General features: G+C 49.6%; 1 protein-coding gene across 2 annotated transcripts in view; it reads left to right on the forward strand.

Moving 5' to 3' along the window:
* The window catches only part of CEP112 (centrosomal protein 112), a 3,147,769-nt gene that overhangs the window by 709,078 nt on the left and 2,419,731 nt on the right, over positions 1 to 18,960 (forward strand). For both annotated transcript variants that reach the window (XR_011305153.1, XM_069655053.1), the window contains exon 12: positions 7,013 to 7,156. Coding sequence is in view for 1 of the 2 variants with exons in the window: in XM_069655053.1 (XP_069511154.1) it covers positions 7,013 to 7,156 (144 nt within the window). In the remaining variant the exon portion in view is untranslated. The remainder of the gene's footprint in view (positions 1 to 7,012; positions 7,157 to 18,960) is intronic.

Below are 18,960 nucleotides of genomic sequence, written 5' to 3' on the forward strand. Positions count from 1 at the left end.
TAGCAAGGACCTTAGCTTCCCCGTTAATCAGCGATATAGGTCTATAAGAAGCACAATCATGTGGAGGTTTGCCAGGCTTGGGAATGACCACAATGGTGGCCTTGCAAAGATCTGGTGGGAGGGTACCCTGTTCCCGGGCAGCAAGAAACATCCTATGTAGAGGACCGGCCATTTTGTCTACTCCTAGCTTCTGCCAAGTTTCAACTGGGAATCCGTTCGGGCCCGGTGCCTTTCCCGACTGGAGCTGAGACAGTGCCTCTGCAATCTCAGCCTCTGATAAAGCAGAGTCCAGCTGGTCCCTCTGTTGCCCCGAAAGGATCGGCAGCGTCACCTCATCTAGGAGGCAGGGGTTTAGCGGTGAGGTCGGAGCCCGATACAAATCTGCGTAAAACTCTGTGAAGGCCTCGGCAATCCCAGAGTCCGAATGTTGGGTGTCGCCCTGTGCCGTGACAATTTCCCGGACATGGCGCTGCCCCTCGTCTCTCCTCTGCAACCAAGCGAGCAGTTTACCCGACTTATCCCCAAGTTCATACACCCTCGCCCTAGCCTGCCAATGGGCCTGCTTGGCGTCATCCATCGTTCTGTTACGGAGGCACTCCTGGGCGCGCTGGAGGGATCGGTGGGTCTCAGGCGTAGGATCGGATATATGCTCAATCTCCCTGTCTCTCACTTCCTCTTCGGCCTTTAATATTTCCCGGAACCGGATGTTTCTTTTATGTGTCGTCCAAGAAAGGATTTCACCCCTTAGCACTGTTTTATAGGCCTCCCATAATATCACGGGGCTGTCCACCGACTTCTCGTTAATTTCGAAATATTCACCAGAAACTTCCTCGAGGCGATCTATCAGTTCCGGGGACCCCAGATAATAATTGTTAAGTCTCCACGTTCTAGGGGGAAGGGGACCCTGCATACGCAATTCAACTAAGAGGGGGGAGTGGTCCGAAATGCCCCGGGGGAGTAAATCTGCGGACATTGCCCTATGGAGGTCGGTATGTGGCAAGAAGAAGTAGTCCAGTCTGGACATGGAGCCGTGAGCGCCGGAATGGAAGGAGTACTCCCTATCAGTCGGGTGTAACTCTCTCCATACATCTCGGAGCCCAAGGGCCGATGCAAAACTGGCCAATCTAGTCGAGGTGTCAGGGTTGCGATTTCGGAGATGGGAACGGTCAAAGTTATCATTCATGGTATCATTAAAATCACCCCCCAGAATGAACGTATCAGGATGGTGTTTCCCTATAAGGGTAGTAAGATCGTCCAGTAATTCCTGTCCCAACCCGGGTGGGGAATAAATTGCGGCAATGGCCATCGTCTGACCCCAGATGGTCCCCATGACGAACACGTATCGACCCCTTGGGTCGCGCTCAACCAATTGCTGAGTAAATGGAATGCGCTTGTGTATCAGGATGAGGGTGCCCCTGGAGCCCATTGTGTACCCCGCCTGAAGGGCAAGGTGGTAATTAGTCCTCTGAAAAAAGGCACAGTGTGATCCGGCCAGGTGGGTTTCTGTCAAAAGGGCCACATCAGGGGAGTGTCTATTTAGAAATTGCCTAAGCAGGCGCCGTTTAATCCCGGACCCCATCCCATTCACGTTCCAGGTGAGGAACTTCAGGGATTTGGTGTGGCGCATGGGTGTCCCGTGAGTCTGTGCACAGGATATCTATCACACATGATGGGGGTCTGTACGATTGTAGCAATCAGTGAGAGATGGTGAAGTGGTAACTTCGACCAAAGACAGTGGTTCGTGTCCGTTATAAACATATGACAGTCTTGAAGTAACAAACAAACTTCCAAACATTCCCAACTTACCCCCACCCTATACTCCACCCCAACACGAAGTACCTGTCGCCCAAACATAGCTGGACCTTCAACTTAAGGTAGCAGCTCAAAAACCCAGACCCTAGAGCCGGGTCTAGATAAACAAGAAAGAGGGGGGGGGAAAAGGGAGAAGGAGAAGGAGAAGGAAAGGAGGAAGTTCGGCTAGGGGGGGGGGGTTTTCAGAGGCTCCTCCAGAGTCCCCTCCCATGCGCCAGTGTCAACATCTTCCATGGTGGACTACTCATGCGTCCGGCTTAAGAATACAAACAAAGAAAGAATACTTCAAAGCGCCATTACTAGGCCAGAGGGGCGACAGTCCGGTCAATGTCCTCGCTGATCTGCATCGGGGTCCAGGACCCCCTGTTCATTCCTCTCCGGGTTTCCTCTCGGGGAGGCGTGCCTGGGCCTCGGTCTTCCTCTCGGCCTCCTCGGTCTCGCAGTCCAATCACCTTCTATATGGGCCTCCGCCCATTTCCATGCCTCCTGCGGGTCGCTGAAATGAACCGTGGTTCCACCATGATATATCTTCAGTTGGGCCGGGAAGAGCAGGCCATATTTCACATTTAGTTGGGCCAGCTGTCTCTTGAGTGGCTCAAACGATTGTCGTGCCCGCTGCACTTCTCGGGTGTAGTCCGGGAAAAAGGCGATTCGGGAGCCGTTATGGGTAATCGAGCCTTGTGCCCGCGACAGTTGCAGGAGGGCATCCCTATCTCGGTAGTTGAGTAAGCGGGCGATGATAGTACGTGGCGGGGCACCCGGGGGTGGTCTACCCGCCGGCATTCTGTGAGCCCTCTCCACTGAGAAGAACTTTGAAAAGGATGTGGCCTCGAAGATGTCTACAAGCCACTGCTCCAAGAACAGCTCCATACACTGTCCCTCCTCCCCTTCTGGCAGACCCAGGATACGGACATTATTGCGACGGGATCGCCCCTCTCCATCCTCCACTCTTGATTCAAGGGTCTTAAGGCGGTTTAAGGCCTGGGACAGTTGGCGGTTAATCCCGCCTATATTGTCTTCCACTTCAGAAATACGTTGTTCCGCCTCTCCCGTTCTGGAGGTTAGTTTTAGAAGCTGGATGGTGCCCTCCGATTGTGGCCATTTTGTGGGGACATCTGAGCTAGCTGTAGTATTCACGCTGTGGTGAGTTTTTGACAAAACTTATCTTGGGGTTAACTGGGATTTACAAGTAGGTGCCTTCCTCCTCAAATGCTTTTTCTTTTTTGAAATTCTTCCCAAGCCTTCAGTTCTTTTTTTAACTGTAATGTTATGTCGTGTTGTTCTGTTTGCATTCTCTCTTGGCGCTCTAGCAGTTGAGATTTGGTTAGAGGGAAGAGGGGAATGCAGTCTGGCTTTGTTGCTTTGTGCAGACTGGAATTTCCCTGAGCTCTGCATATGGATCTGTTTCTAGGTGTTGTGTGTCAAGAGCGTACATTCATTTTGTCTCCAGAGGGGAGTCTTTCATGCTCTTGGTGTTAGAATACATTAGCCTCGGTGGGTATATGCATTAGCACCCTGCAGGGGGGCCAATCAGGAGGCTCGGAATACGGGCTGTACTGTGTGGTACAAACCTTGCATTCCAACCTGCCTGTGCAGCCAGCGCCCCCTTCCCCGCTCTTGCCATCTGTTAAGGGCACAAAGCCCTAGATTTTTGGATTTGTATTAAATAATAAAATGTTGCAGGGAATTCCATCTCAGAAAGGGTGGCCTGCTGACCAGACCACTCCACCGCCATTCATATCACAGCATAGTTTGCACATGTGCACCAGTCTCTGGCAGAGCTTCAGCACCTGCTCTCCAGTTGCACAGAGCAGGTTAAAAGGTCACATATGCACTTTTGATTATTCCAAGCTACCACATGGTGGCAGGATAATCTTGAAATATAAGTCATGCCAAGGTTTTGGGATGGTGGCTGGTAGTTCACATAAGTATTAAAACACGTCTGATTTGTAGCATACCAGTGTCAACCCTGTGAGCTCAGACCAGCTATGAGCTGTAATGTGGATACCTGTCTGCATTCCAGTGACTGAGACAAAGGACTGCACTCCAGCCTCTTTTGACCCTCTGGGAGGATATGTGACTCCTCCCTCCCAGGCACCAATAGCTCTCAACAGTAGTTGTCCTGGGAACATAGCTGCAAAGAGGCACTTCTATATTAAAGGACTGACTCAAACTAGAGAGCGGCCCCAGCAGAAGTCTTTGAAGCTGCAGTCTGGGACAGGGTGTAGTTAAGACAGGCTTGAAGAAGGATCCATCCATCTTACTTTTCTGTGGACTTTGATCTCCGTCCTGTCACCTCCACTTCCTGCGGAACAAGGCATTATATGGGTTTGATGGGAGGAAATAATCTCTTGCCTGAAGGACAGGGATTCAACCCCTTAAAGCAGGCTTGCTTTCCTTCAATCCTCTGTGGCCTTTTACCTATAAAATAGTCCTGCAGAAGTTGAACTTTGCTGTGCCCAGTGCTGCGTGTGTTTCACCGTCCTGAAAAAGTTGAACTTTGCTGTGCCACATGCAGCCACTACCTCCTGCCCTTCATCTCCCCCTCGCCCCCTTTTCCCATCCTACCCCACCCTCTCTGCTAGCACTGTCCTCTTTCTTCTATCTCCTTGTATACTGATGTATTGTCCTCCCTTCTGTCTCAAACTCGCACCCATCCTACTCTCCCCTCACCCTACTTGCCCTTTTCCTTACACCTTAAAAACCGCCTAACTATTTGGAGCATAGTTAAGCCCAGTCATCTTCCTTTCCTTTCCCCCCTCTTACCCTCCTCTCCCATTAACCTCACCCCCCCTCCCATCCCCCTTTACACTGTATTTATGTCACACTCATTGTCCCACTCCAATTTAGCGTTGTATAGCAGCCTGTCTGTTCTACCCCGTCCCCTACACTCCTCTACCCTCCTATTTTTGTAAAGCACTTGGAAAAACTAAGGACGGTCGTCAGACATCAAAGAGTGTTCTTCACTGTTATGTTTTATTTGTACTTATTTATGCACTTAACCTGCCATGTGTAAGCCTGTATCTTTCAGAAAGTCAAGAGCTCTGAATGACTGTTGTTTTTCTACCACTGTTCCTCTCCCCTCCTTCAGCGCTTTGAAACACTTCTCTGTGTATAGGCGCTATACAAATAAACAAGAAATAAAATTACATGAATAAATAAAAGATGGGATCTCACTCACTTTTGAATTTGAATCACTTTTAGACCATCAAGAAGAATTCATTTGAACCCCGTTGGGAGAGCAGTCAGTTCCAAATCCCTCTGCCAGAGGTTAAGACAGATGTTCTAAGGCAGAGGGAAACGCTGCTCCCTACCGATATCCAGGGTACCTTGGAGTTGACTTTGCTCGGAACCAATGCCTACCACCCTGCTAGCAACATTCTCTAAGGTGGGAGAGCAGAGACTGAAAAGGACTAACTTTGACCTAGAGCCTCCCTGCAGTGGGACACACTGCATCCAGAGGGCCAAAGCAGCCTGGTCTCCTGTTTTCATCTCTAACCACTTTGAACCACATTCAAACCACCTGGATCTTCGGTGCTGCCTTTGGCACTTGCCTTCGAACCACCCCTTGCATCCATTGAACCGTTTTTACGCTCCAGCGTCCCAGTAGAACCTCGTCAGCTGTTTAGCTCGAGCACCAGCGCACTGCACAGACAACTGCAAACCGCTGCGTCATCAAACAACCAGGACTTCACTTTGCGGCTCAAATTGATGGAAGATTACGTCATTTGTTGATCAGAGCCAACAGTACACATCGTTTCGAACCACCCTCAATACCTGTACTGCTATTGGTTATCTATCGACCTAGAAGGCTCATCACTGCCTTTGAATCTCAAGGAGCACAGCTTCTAACTTGGCTGCACGCTGACTGACTGCCTAGGGTCAATGTGCCTTTATGCCTGCGAAGCTGCTTTGACCTGCCAGTGTCACGCCCCAAAGACTGGTTCGGCCCCGTCAAACTGCCTAAGAACTGGATGAAGGTACTATTGCGAGCCCCTGTCCCCTTGGTACTTTTTTAGGGTGCTAGAGACTGGGTAAAGCCCATTTTGCATCTTTTTCCTAAAGAACATATCCCTTTAAGTGACAATATTGCAATTATTGCCCTTTTCCTCCCTGCTAAGGTATGGATGGTGCCCACACTTATTTTTCCTACATTTTCTGTCTTCATTTATAGGGGTTGCTTTGTATAGTGTTTTTAATGGTTAGATGTATGTTTAACTTATTTAATGAAAGTTTCTAATATTATAGAACTTTGATTGGACATTCTTGTATTTTGGAACTGTTTTAATATTTCTGCTGAGTTTGCAACTGTTTTACGTTCACACCCCTTTGAAGACAATAGGCTTCCCTCTTCACACGTTATGATATAATATTTTATTTGTATCGCGCTCGTACACAAGTGTTTCAGAGCGCGACTAGGCAAGGGATGGGAACAGGGGAAAAACAAAACACAACACAACAACGATCTTATTAGGCCCAGTGACATTGAGAATGCGCAAGTGCATGGGAAAGGGAAGAGGGAAAAAGTGCATGGAAGGGGGACAGTGGAAAGTATGGAGCAGAGGAGAGCAGATTAATAATAAATAAATAGAAAATGGAGGCAATAAATAGCGTTGCCACAAAACGTGAGGGAGGTATCTCTCTAGGCTGTGCCTGTTTTACCTTTATGATTGGGATCTGTGCTGGCTGTAGAAGTGTGAGGGCTGGTCAAGCGGCTTAGCTCCCAATTATCCTTGTACTCCGGCAGAAGTCATATCGTCCCACTTGTCTCTCTTTCTGCCAGTGGGGCTTACTCCGTAGATTGCATTCATTATCATATGCAGAGCACTAGGTGATATATGGAGAGGCAAGACATGCCTGTTGTCAGTGTGTGCGGAAAATATAGGTTCTAGTACGTAGATATAGCAACGTAGCTAATTGTTATTACATTATACTTGATTATCACCATTTGTGCTGGGCTCGCACAATGCATATGGGCCCCAAATTTTAGCGGAAGAATGCCAAACTTGCGGAAAGTGCTCTGAAAAATACAAATGCAAAACCACCAACTGGCTACCGATTTTGGCGATTGTTGATAAATGTAATCACAAAGCTTCCCCTGTAGACTTTAAACTGCACTTGTGTTGTACCTACTGTGGCATGCTCATCCGAGCTCTTGAGCACGCCCTGGACTTACAGTGACTTCTCCTGTGTAACACAGCTCCACACTGCAGTGGCAGAGATGGAACAGGAGAAGCTTGACCTCCAGCACAAGCACACCGAAAACATCCAAGCCCTCTTGGACGACACCAATGCACGCCTTGTTAGGATGGAAGCGGACTATGCGGCTCAGACTGAAGAGACTGTATGTATTCTCATATACCAATTCTTTCCTGGCTTTCCTCATTCTCGCAATGCAATCTTCTGTTTTATTGGAGCTCTCCTTGCCTGCTTTATGTGTCTTTCTGAATTCATGCCTAGAGTTTAGAGTACTTTGATTTGTGAAAACAAAAACTTGCGATGCTCTGGCACGCTCGCTTGGCAGGATCCAAAAATGTATTTGCACTGTAGTTTGTAACAAGAAAACCTAGGGGTCGTCAGGAGACAGTGCGCTCGCTAATACCGCCAATTACTGTTAACACAAAGTATCCAATGTAAGATTGAATCTGCTGCGTCAGTGTACTTCCACTGGTGCCCCCTAGTAGGTACCAGGATACATAACATACAAATTATAAAATGAAGGCAAGTCCAACGTGAAAATCCTGGGTAATGATAATCACGTCAATCCAAGTATCTTTGGAAAAATATTGTCTTGCACATCAACTCTTTTGGTGTAGCAAATGAAGTCTTTATATTAGTGTCATATGTTGAGTGAAACCAGCCGACACGTGTTTCAACCAACAAGGTTGTTGTCAAGGCGTGAATCCAGATATGCAGTCCAGCAGTTTGTAGAAGGATGGCTGGGTTTGAGCAAAATATAAAGCCACCCTGTTGCTATATAGCAAATGGTAATAGCGAATGGTAGGACGAATGGATTTAAATGTGTCGGCTGGTTTCACTCAACATATGATGCTAATATAAAGACTTCATTTTGTAATTTCTTTGTTTCTAAGACAGTTGGAGTTGAGATGGTACAAGGTCTTCTGGAGAAATCTCACAAAGAGACATTCAGGGACTTAAATGTGTAAAGTTTGGAATAAGGAGAAGTGGGATTTGAGAGACATTGTCATGCCCACAGTAGTAGAGATGGTAAGTGCCTTTACAGCAGAGGGGCCAATGGAATGTAGAACAACTTCCAGCAGCCATGAATAGGTGTGGCTGATGACTAATAATACATTGTGCTTTACAGGGAGAATAGAAAATGCATAGAGGTGTCTTCTGCATAGGTCAAATCGGTTTTAGACGACATCTGGCATGTAATCTTTGTGTCATGGATGCTAGGGGTATGCCAACTTCGGCTCGCCAGATGTTTTTGGACCACAACTCATCAGCCAGCATAGTCAATGGTGAGGGATAATGGGTGGTTTTAGTCCAAAACAACTGTAGAGACACAGGTTTAAAAACCCTGCAATAGAGCAAAGAAAAAAGGTCATTTGGTGGGCTTGAAATCTCCACCTATCATGGGCCGTCATTTCCCTTTAATAGAACAAAGTTGCTGTTCATGCATTTAAAATAGTATGAGTTATGATTCCATTCTACAGCACAGCTTTGTCTCCCGCATGTACTTTAACTGAAGGCCTGCATTTAGCTTTTCGCTGAACACCTATAAATCTCCTGCACCTCTTTTTTCCCTAACATCATAAGATTTTCACAACTGATTGCACCTCTTTTCAAAACCTGTTTGTTACGATTGATGAAATCAATAGCAAGATCACCCGCATGCAAAGGCTATAACAGGAAGCCAGTTGTCCTCATCTTTTTCACGAATCTATCTTTGAGCGTTCAGCCATTCTCAATTTTGTGTTCAGTTTTCTAAAACACAGGGCATGATTTTATTACCCTTCCCAGATATACTAATAAACAGTAATTGCAAGTAGACGGTACATGCGTATGGGCAGCGCCCGGCCACTTTTTTCAGACACGGATGCCACTCCGCCTGGGTGTTTTTGAAGGCAGCTGGGTGTTTTTGAAGGCAGCTGGGTGTTTTTGAAGGCAATGATTTGTGTCGCCTTGGCCGAAACTTCATTTTGCCAACCAACTGTCCCCATTACCAACCCTATGTGTCCCGATTATACCACCCTCTCATGCCAGATGTTACCGAAACTCTTCACATGCATGTCCTCCCCACCACATTTGCAAGCTGCCTATAACAAGGTGAGATGTCTGAATCAAGTAGTAAACTTGTCTATTGGTCATATCAGTACAAGGGGACACAGGGCCCCATCCTCCATCACCTCTCCACTCCTTCCATAACTGCCTCCCCACTCTGGAATCTCCCCAGCCACTCAAACCCCAACAATTCCACCCGAGAACTCCGCTGCACTATCTTCCCCACAGCATAAAGCAACATGTAATGCGCCCTGATGCTGGTGGGCTCTGGCGCATTCTAAAAAGATAAATAAATTTCTCCAGCATTGGATCTTTCATGGATTCACATGCTTTGAATATTCCCCGTCGTCAGGCTGGGAATCCCCGGTACATTATATAGACCCTTTCCCGTAGGAAAACTTTTTCGACGCTTATGCGTCCTATCCACCTCGTTTTGTATCATGCGTGCCCGTGCCGTCAGGACGTCATGATATAAATACAGGCCCCGCCCCCGCGCTCCCTCAGATTTCAACCGTCTTTCAAAGCAGTGGGATCTTCGTGTTACTACTAGTGATAACTAGATTGTTTTTTTGTCTGTTTCGCGTAAGCGAAGTTCAAATCTGGAGAATTATGTCTGGAAAGGCGTTATTTCGCCCATGTGCAACCTGTGGCCTCAAAAAGGTTTATGAAGGAGACGGCCACATGGACTGTATCTACTGTCTCCACCCGCACCACGCGGCGGATACATGTGAGATATGCCAGGGTTTCTCCCAAAAAACCCTTAAGGACCGTAAAAGAAGGCTGGTCGACTGGCTTAATGACGGAGCGGGTGCCTACCCGGCTTCGGAAGTTGGCTCCACGGCCTCCAGGAGCAAGTCGGAGCCTCCATCGAAGAAGGTGCGGCCAGCAGAAATTCGCCCTGAGGACAAGCATAAGGGGAAACATGCTGGATCCTCCTCATCTCATAAAAAGCCCTCCTCCTCCTCATCATCTAAGACGGAGAGGCTGGCGCTGTCTAAATCCTCCTCAGGGGACCGTCCCAGGTCTTCCGTGAGTCGAGAAGCTTCAGCCGGGAAGTCGGCATCAAAATCGACAACGAAGTCTAAAGGCTCGACGACGACGACTTCCTCGTCGACCTCGGTGTCGTTGACGATGCCTATTACCGTTCAAGCAGCAGCGGTTGGGATTCCTTCGTCGACGGAAACTCAGTCTATGGCTTGGCTGCCTGAGGTCTATGACCCGATCCCCCCTGAGGTCTTACTGCAGCCAGACACGGCCTGCTCGGCGGAAGGGGAAGGTGACATGGTTCTGCAGCCATTGGATTTAGGCTTACGGCCTTCCACGTCGACGACGACGGCGACGAGTGCGAGCGGGGGTATGGTACCTATATCATCCACGTTGCTGAACCCCCAGACAGTTTTGTCTCTGGATGTGCTTAATACTCTTCAGAAGCTACTACAGCGGCTGGATACCCAGTTCCCTCAACCTGGGACGTCATCGTCACTTCTGTCTGTACCTTCCGTCGACGAGCAAACTTGTACGGCTCGCTCGTCGACGAATCACCCATCGGCTCCCCAGGCGGTAAAAGATCGTCCTCGAGCTCAGGAGGAGGGTGAGTTGTCGGAGTCCGACTCTATACATGATGACTCTGGGTCAGACATCTCCCTGTCACCGTCGAGGGACCCGACATGGAATTCGGATGTAGAATTGGAGTCTACGAGGAGCCAGACACAGCCATCTCCCCCTGATGATGTGGGAGCCTTCCATGCAATGATGGGGAAAGCGTGTTCCGAATTCGGCTTGATTCCTGAGGAGCAGAGGAAAGACTGTTTCCTTTTTGACCATATGGGTCAAAGGAGAAAATCGGTATTTGCCATCCCAATCCTTGACCACGTGTGGCAAGAAGGTCTCAAAACGATGCGCCATCCGTTCTCGGAACCAGCCATAAAGGGACGGATCGAGAAAAAGTTTAAAGCTCCTGAGTCCACTCCAAAATGTCTAACATCACAGCCTTTGTCTGACTCGGTGGTGTCGGCGGCAGCAGCTAGGAAGGCCAGGGTCCAGCAGAAATGTTCAACGCCACCGGAAAGCGAGGCTAGGAGGCAGGACGCATTTGGAAAGAAGGTGCTCTCGGTCGGAGCGACGACAGTAAGAGCAGCCAATTCCTTAGCGATCGTGTCACGATATGATAGGGAAATGTGGCACAAATTAGCCCCTATCCTAGAACACCTGCCAGACGAACACCGAAAAGCAGCTATGTTACTGGTGCGGGACGGCGAGGAGGCCTCGAACCACGCTATTAATATCGCAGTGGACCTAGCAGAGTCTGGTTTCAAACAAATCAACCATGGAGTAGTGCTTCGTCGACAAGCGTGGCTCAAATGTACTACTTTCCGTCCTGAAGTACAGTACAAAGTCCTGGACATGCCATGCGAAGGGGAGCACCTGTTTGGCGAAAAAGTTGATGAAGCGCTGAAAGGGATGAAAGAAGACACGGATACTGCTAGGTCCCTCGGCGCCCTTCAAACGGGTAGAAATTTTCGCTCTTTTCGCCCTTTCAGAGGTGCTTCTGGAAACTCCCGCTTTGGAGCCTCGAGGGACCGTGGATTTAACAGGCCCTCGTACTCTTCACAAGGGTTCAGACGAGCGTCCCAGTCGGCACGTGGAAGCAGGGACTATCAAGCCTCCAGGCGGCGAGGCTCAGGTCCGTCGTCAACGAAGAACAAGCAAACCAGCAACCAATGACGGCCTTCGGAACGTCCTGGGGGGTCGAGTCTCTCATCACTTCGACCGATGGAAATGCATCACCAAAGATCGATGGGTCCTAGACACGATTCGCATGGGTCATGCGCTGCAATTCAAAGACAAGCCTCCGCGTCTTCCTCCTTTATTCTCGACACAGCCCCACCTCCAAATCCTACGACAAGAGGCGGAGCTTATGTTGCGAAAAGGGGCGGTAGAGAGAGTTCCTGTGGCACAGGAAGGCCAAGGAGTTTATTCCAGGTTCTTTGTTGTCAAAAAGCCAAACGGCAAATGGAGGCCCATTCTCGACCTGAGGGTACTCAACAAGTGGCTAAAGAGCCAAAAATTCAAAATGCTAAAACTCCAAGAGGTTATCAGATCGGTGCAACCCATGGACTATCTCTCTTCACTAGACCTTCAGGATGCTTATTTTCACATCCCAATACGCCCACGACACAGGAGATATTTAAGATTCGTCGTCGGGAGAAAGCATTTTCAGTTCAAGGTCCTCCCGTTCGGGTTCAAGTCCTCCCCCAGGACGTTCACCAAGTGCTTGGCCCCTATAGCGGCCCATTTAAGGAAGGATGGTCATCATGTCTATCCATATCTAGACGACTGGCTAATCAGAGGGTCATCCAAGGAACAAACACGAGACAGTCTACGAGCCACAATGTCCATCTTACAGGAACTGGGCTTCGCAATAAACTTCAACAAGTCCTCAGTAGAGCCTTCGAGGACCTTGGTCTTTCTAGGAGCGGAGTTTTCATACGCACACAAGCCTGGTGAAACCATCCAGCGAAAGAATTCAGAAACTTCAAAACAAGGCGTCGGAATGGAGCGGCGGTACCAGAGTCTCTGTGCGCAAGTACATGTCCCTGCTAGGGACCATGTCGTCCTGCATTCCGTTAATAAACAACTGCCGTCTGTTTATGAGGCCTTGCCAGGAATTTCTAGCGGACCGTTGGGCACAGAGCAGAGGTCGCTGGTCCGACAGACTGGTCGTCGACGAACAACTAGTTCAAGCACTCGGCTGGTGGAAAGTGTCTACTCACCTAACGAGAGGGATGCCTCTACTGGAACCAGAGTTCCAAAAGACGGTGGTGACGGATGCATCGCTGAGCGGATGGGGAGCTCATCTGGATATGTTACAGGTACAAGGCCAGTGGTCTTTGCAGGAGTCCTCCCTGCATATCAACCTGCTAGAACTGAGAGCAGTGCGATGGGCTCTGAAGTCTTTTCTTCCGCAACTGAGGGACTCGGTGGTGCGTGTCATGACGGACAACACCACTACGATGTTCTACTTGAGGAAACAAGGAGGGACACGTTCCAGGTCCCTATCGACAGAGGCACAGAAAATCTGGCATTGGGCCCTTCAACACAACATACAAATCTTAGCATTTCACCTACCAGGAGTGAAAAACGTGGAAGCCGATGCCCTCAGCAGAGAAATGAACGAAGTTCACGAATGGGTGCTGAACGACCAACAACTTCAACAAGTATTCAAGGAATGGGGACACCCTTCCATAGACCTGTTTGCAACGAAGAACAACAAGAAATGCCATCAGTACGCAAGCAGATGGCCTCAGCAGGGCTCACTGGGGGATGCGTTCTCATTCCCATGGACGAACAAATTCCTGTACGCATTTCCTCCTTTTCCCCTTGTCAGGAGGACGTTGCAATGGATCCTCAGGTACCCATGTCGGGTAATTCTGGTGGCCCCATACTGGGCCAGACAAGTGTGGTTTTCAGACCTACTACACTTAGCGGCGGCGGAACCGATGAGATTCCAGAAGACCCCCGACCTTCTGTCTCGACAGGAGGGTGTCGTTTGGCATCACGACCCGGACAGCCTCAAGTTGACGGCCTGGCTCCTGACTTCGCCGAATTTGGTCGGCTAACGATTCCGGAGGACTGTCGACGTATCCTGCAAGCGGCAAGAGCACCTTCCACAAACGCCTCATACGCGTACAAATGGAAAAGGTTCTGTCAATGGTGTGAGGATCAACCAGGTTTGGCCCCGCAATCGATTAGGCCGGAACAGCTCCTTCCATACTTGCTGTTATTAGCTCAAATGGGCCTGTCGGTGTCGTCAATAAAAGTACACCTAGCAGCCATTTCCAGGTTTACTCGTCGACGGCACTCGGCACCATTGTTCAGCGACCGCCTGATTAAGCACTTCCTTAAAGGCCTCTTTCGGAGTTTCCCTCCAGAGAAGAAATTTCCACTGGAGTGGAGCCTCAATCTGATCTTAACGTCTCTTATGAAACCTCCGTTTGAGCCAATGTCATCATCGTCTCTGAAGTTTCTGTCGTGGAAATTGGCCTTCCTGGTGGCCATCACTTCAGCCCGACGTATCTCAGAAGTTCAGGCTCTAATGGTGGACCCACCATACTTACGATTTTTCAAGACCAAGGTAGTCCTAGCCACTAACCCACAGTTCATACCAAAAGCTCCTTCGGTGTTTCATAAACACTCTTCTATCGTGTTGCCTACGTTTTTTCCGGAGCCATGCTCGGGAGCGGAGCGCATGCTACACACATTGGATGTAAAAAGGGCTCTCAAGTTTTATCTTCATCGTACGCAACCGTTCAGAGAAACGAGACAGCTGTTTGTGGCCTATGGGTTGGGTGCTAGAGGAAAAGCCATTTCAAAGCAAGGACTTTCAAGATGGGTGTCATCTACCATCTCGTACTGCCATTCCAAGGCAGGGAAGCCTCTTCTACGACGGCCAAGAGCTCATTCAACTAGAGCAGCGGCATCGTCGACGGCACTGTGGGCCGGAGTCCCTCTAGGGGACATCTGCATGGCGGCTACCTGGGCGACTACACACACCTTTACCCGCCATTACTGCCTGTCGCAGCAACATGCCGAAGACACCCGGATGGGACAGGCGGTGCTTCGACACCTATTCCAGTAAGGTAAGCCCCGGCTGCGGGGTGGCATCCTGTGGAATTTATGACTGTATGTGGTCCGTTTTTTCCCTATGTAAACTATTACTGATGTATACATAATCTTAGGGAACGGCCTTTTGCGAAGAATGTATAGGGGTTTGCATGCACACCTCCTCTTGGGGGTAGTACTGCTATGTAATCTATTCAAAGCATGTGAATCCATGAAAGATCCAATGCTGGAGAAGGGAATAGTTTCTTACCTGTAACTCCATTTCTCCAGCATTGGTATCTTTCATGGATTCACATGCGCCCACCTGCCTCCCCTGATCATGCAAACCGGTTCCCCCACTACTTTGGGGGCCGAAATCTGAGGGAGCGCGGGGGCGGGGCCTGTATTTATATCATGACGTCCTGACGGCACGGGCACGCATGATACAAAACGAGGTGGATAGGACGCATAAGCGTCGAAAAAGTTTTCCTACGGGAAAGGGTCTATATAATGTACCGGGGATTCCCAGCCTGACGACGGGGAATATTCAAAGCATGTGAATCCATGAAAGATACCAATGCTGGAGAAATGGAGTTACAGGTAAGAAACTATTCCCGTACACTACAACACTGTCATCATGTTTTTAGATCTTTTCATAAAAAGGTAAAAGAAAATAACTCTCTGTTACACGAATAATCTAAGGCAAGATTAGAAATATAAACATCAGGCATAATTGGGAAACATATGATATCAGTTAGAAGTAAAAAATAACAACCATTGTGCCCCCCCCCCCACAGTCCCTCTGCCCCCTCACACACTCACACGTGCCTGTGTGAGCAGGTTTTCTGGGCCCTTGTGGTATACTTTCATGACATACAGTAAGCATATAAGGTTGCCAGAAGGAGGCTACCATGTCCTTCCACCAACCCCACTGGCTCTCTGCCAGGAACCTCCCCGGTTCGGAGTTGGCGCTACCACAAGCTTTGCTTGCCATAGCACTGCCCTGCCTCCACCTCCACCCATGCCAACCCTCGCTAAAGTGAGCAACAGAAATTGCTGCTCTAGCTCGGGATGGTGTTGGGCCCCTTTAACCTTTCTTCCAGGCATAAGTCATTCATGGCTGCGAGAAGGGGGAATTCCTTTGACATCACTGAGATCTGGGTGGATGATCGGATTAGAAATGCCTCTACTGGCACTGAGCATGTGGTATGTTGCCTATATATTGTCAAAGTTCTTAGACCTGTCTGATGAATGCCAATTGGCAGTCATTTGGGCCGGATTGGAAAATGGGGGAGTTGATTCATCCTCATTAATAATCGAAATGTATGCACCGCTTGATTTGGGCACTGCAAAAAGTAGGTTTGTGGGAGGAGGTATGAGTGGGTAATTCCCTCTGTTTGGAGGTAATTATGAAGCAAACTCATGTGGAAATAATTACTTTCCCAATCCCATTTTTTCAACCGTTTTTTGAAGGCATATTTGATGGAATTATATTGGCCACACCAAGCCTCATCTATTGACCAATGTAGTTGATTATACAGCTCTCTACACAAATCATCATACAAGTTAGCATTATTAGTCTCCCCCAAATTGATGATGGTATTACCTATAGTTCTTAACATTTGGCATTCAGGATGGGGGGACTGCTTTCAGGGGAAGTAAGTCTCTTTGCAACAAGATGGTAGCTTTTAGCGAGAGAAAGGCCAGTTCGACCCTTACATATTGAATTGGGCAAGGAGAAGGAAGTCGGAGAACAGTTTGCCAGAAATATCCTTCCGCTCTATCCAGCCAGGATACATTTCTGACAGAGAGGGCCTTTAGACCATAAGCTATCACTGGGATAAGCCACTGAGTATATAACCGCATAATCCCTTTTAATGAGTATCCCGCGTAATTCGAGACAAAGCTACATACAAGCAAGGCTAGCTGTTTGGCTCGATTAACCTTTTTTTCAATGAGAGGAGTATAGCTAGGTCTACTGTGGATTAAAACACCAAGATATTTATAGGATTTAGTGTAATTTATTGTCCCCACCCAACTGGTCACCATTTTAGGCTTCTTCACTTTTTTGTAGGCGATCACCATTATCTGAGTGTTTTTCATGTTCATTCTTAGAGAATGTTCAGTTGCAAAAAGGCAGAGTTCTTCCAATATTGTCTTCATACCATTAAAGGTGTTATCTACTATAACAAGTTCTCCAGCACGGGGTCTGGCATGGATACACATGCTCATGAATATTCCCCGTCGTCAGGCTGGGAATCCTCGGTAAAGAGAAAATTCAGTTTCACTTCTGAACTGTCTTTCTCCTAACAACCAATCACTGGTCTCTGGGTCATATGCCCCAGCCAATGACTGCCCTCCACCTAAGCCCCTCCAGAGTTTTGCTCTATTTTTTCGGTCATTCGAGCCTCAAGCCCCATCGATCAACCTTCCGATTAACGGGGACCCTTTTAGCATTCTTCAGCGCCCCTCAAGGGCGGATTTTCATCGAGTTTCTTCTTGGAGGATTCGAGAAGCTTCTTCGAGGCCTACATCGCGTGGATATGTCAGAGGAGAAGGACTCGCCGCCTCTCTTCAAGGTTTTCCCCGGCTGCAACCTACAGAACGTCTTTTCGGACGATGGACATTCCCTGTGCTTCTACTGCTTGCATTCGGACCAGATGCATGTGGAGGACGACTGCATGACTTGTCAGGAGATGGTGCCACGCACGCAGGCCGACCGATGCAAGCGTCTCAACGAGTGGCTGCAGGCCAAGGCCCCTGCTCCGGGTGAGTCCCGGCAGCATGCCTCCCCTGCCCAGAAGAAGAAAGCTGAGCGGTCTTCTAAGACCTTTGAGGCGCCCCTCCCGCGGGGTCCCAACATTAGGCTAAGCACTGCGAGTCCACTGCCTCTGGGAGCGCCGTTGCGATGGGCTCCTCGGCGGCCAGGGCGAGTTCAGCGTCTCCAGCACTTTCGACCACGAGCCAACGCTCAGGTTCTTCAAAGAAGACCAGGCCGGCCGGACGGAGAAGGCCAAGGGGGAGCTGGGTCCCGACCTTCCCCCTAAGGTGAAGGCCGCAGACACGGTCAAGACCGCGAAGGCCCAGGTGCATAAGGCAAAGACGCACACTTCCATCGAAGTGGTAGCGGCGTCCCTCGTGAAGGCCACGGGGGCGGATTTGCAGGGCACGGCCCCGAAGGCGAGGGTATCCCTGCCTGCCAGGAGGGAGTTCTCTTTCCAGCCCATCGGAAAAAGACTCTGGAGAAGGTGATGCCCATCATTTCACGAAAACGGTCTCCCTTGGTCGCAGAGAAGGAGAGCACGGTAGTCCGCCAGGGCATGGACATTTCCTCAGAGGAAGAGCTCACCAGCCTCCCGGTCCTCCAGGAGGGGGGATGCATCGAGAGCAGGCCCTACGGGAGGGGTCCCGACGAGGGCGACGACAAAGGTGACGACAAAGGTGACGACAAAGGTGACGACAAAGGTGACGACAAAGGTGACGACAAAGGTGACGACTAGGAGACCGACGAGGAGCAACAGGGCGGTGACGATGGAGCAGATCAACCTAAGCCGCAAACGCCCTGGTCCCCTTCGCCTCCACCCCAGCAGCCACCTGGGGATATCTCAGTGGACATTCTTACGGCTCTGCAAACCCTGTGCTAGGAAATCCGAACAAGGATGCCTCTTGCGCCGGCGGACCCGCCCACAGTGCCGGGGCCGTCGGAGAAACCACCATCCAAAAGGAGGAGAGTTCACCCTCCTATGCCCTTTCACACCTCGCCTCCCTCTTCCCCCACCAAGGGACGACACAGAACCGGACATGGCGACAACTGGCACTGGCACAGACGTCGACAGCGGCCTGGGGATCTCCTGTCTCCACTGGCCAGATCTTCACCACCCGACGAGATTGGCTTGTTCCACGCCATGATCTCCATGGCCTCAGAGCTGTTCCAGCTTGTCCCGGAGGAGAAGAAGAAAGAGGGTTTCCTTTACCAGCGCCGGTAGGCGAAGCGGAAGACTGTACTTTCAATCTCGTTATTGGATAACATTTGGGATGAGGGGCTGTCCCTCATGAAGAACCCTTCATCGGCTCCGGCGAAGAGGGATCGCTACGAGAAGAAATACAGAGTGCCTGACTCTGCACCCAAGTGGTTACGGTCCCAGCTGTCTCCAGACTCTGTGGTTTCGGCGGCGGACAAGAAGAAGTCTTCTGGCTCATCCTCGTCGGCGGCCTCCTCCCCTCCCCCCCAGACATTGAGGGGAAGAAGTTGGATGCCATGGGGCAAAGAGTGATCTCGTCGGCAGCAACGACCATCAG

This window comes from Ambystoma mexicanum, chromosome 3q, assembly GCF_040938575.1.
Source record: "Ambystoma mexicanum isolate Mex_15411 chromosome 3q, UKY_AmexF1_1, whole genome shotgun sequence".
In the NCBI taxonomy this organism is placed as follows: domain Eukaryota; kingdom Metazoa; phylum Chordata; class Amphibia; order Caudata; family Ambystomatidae; genus Ambystoma; species Ambystoma mexicanum.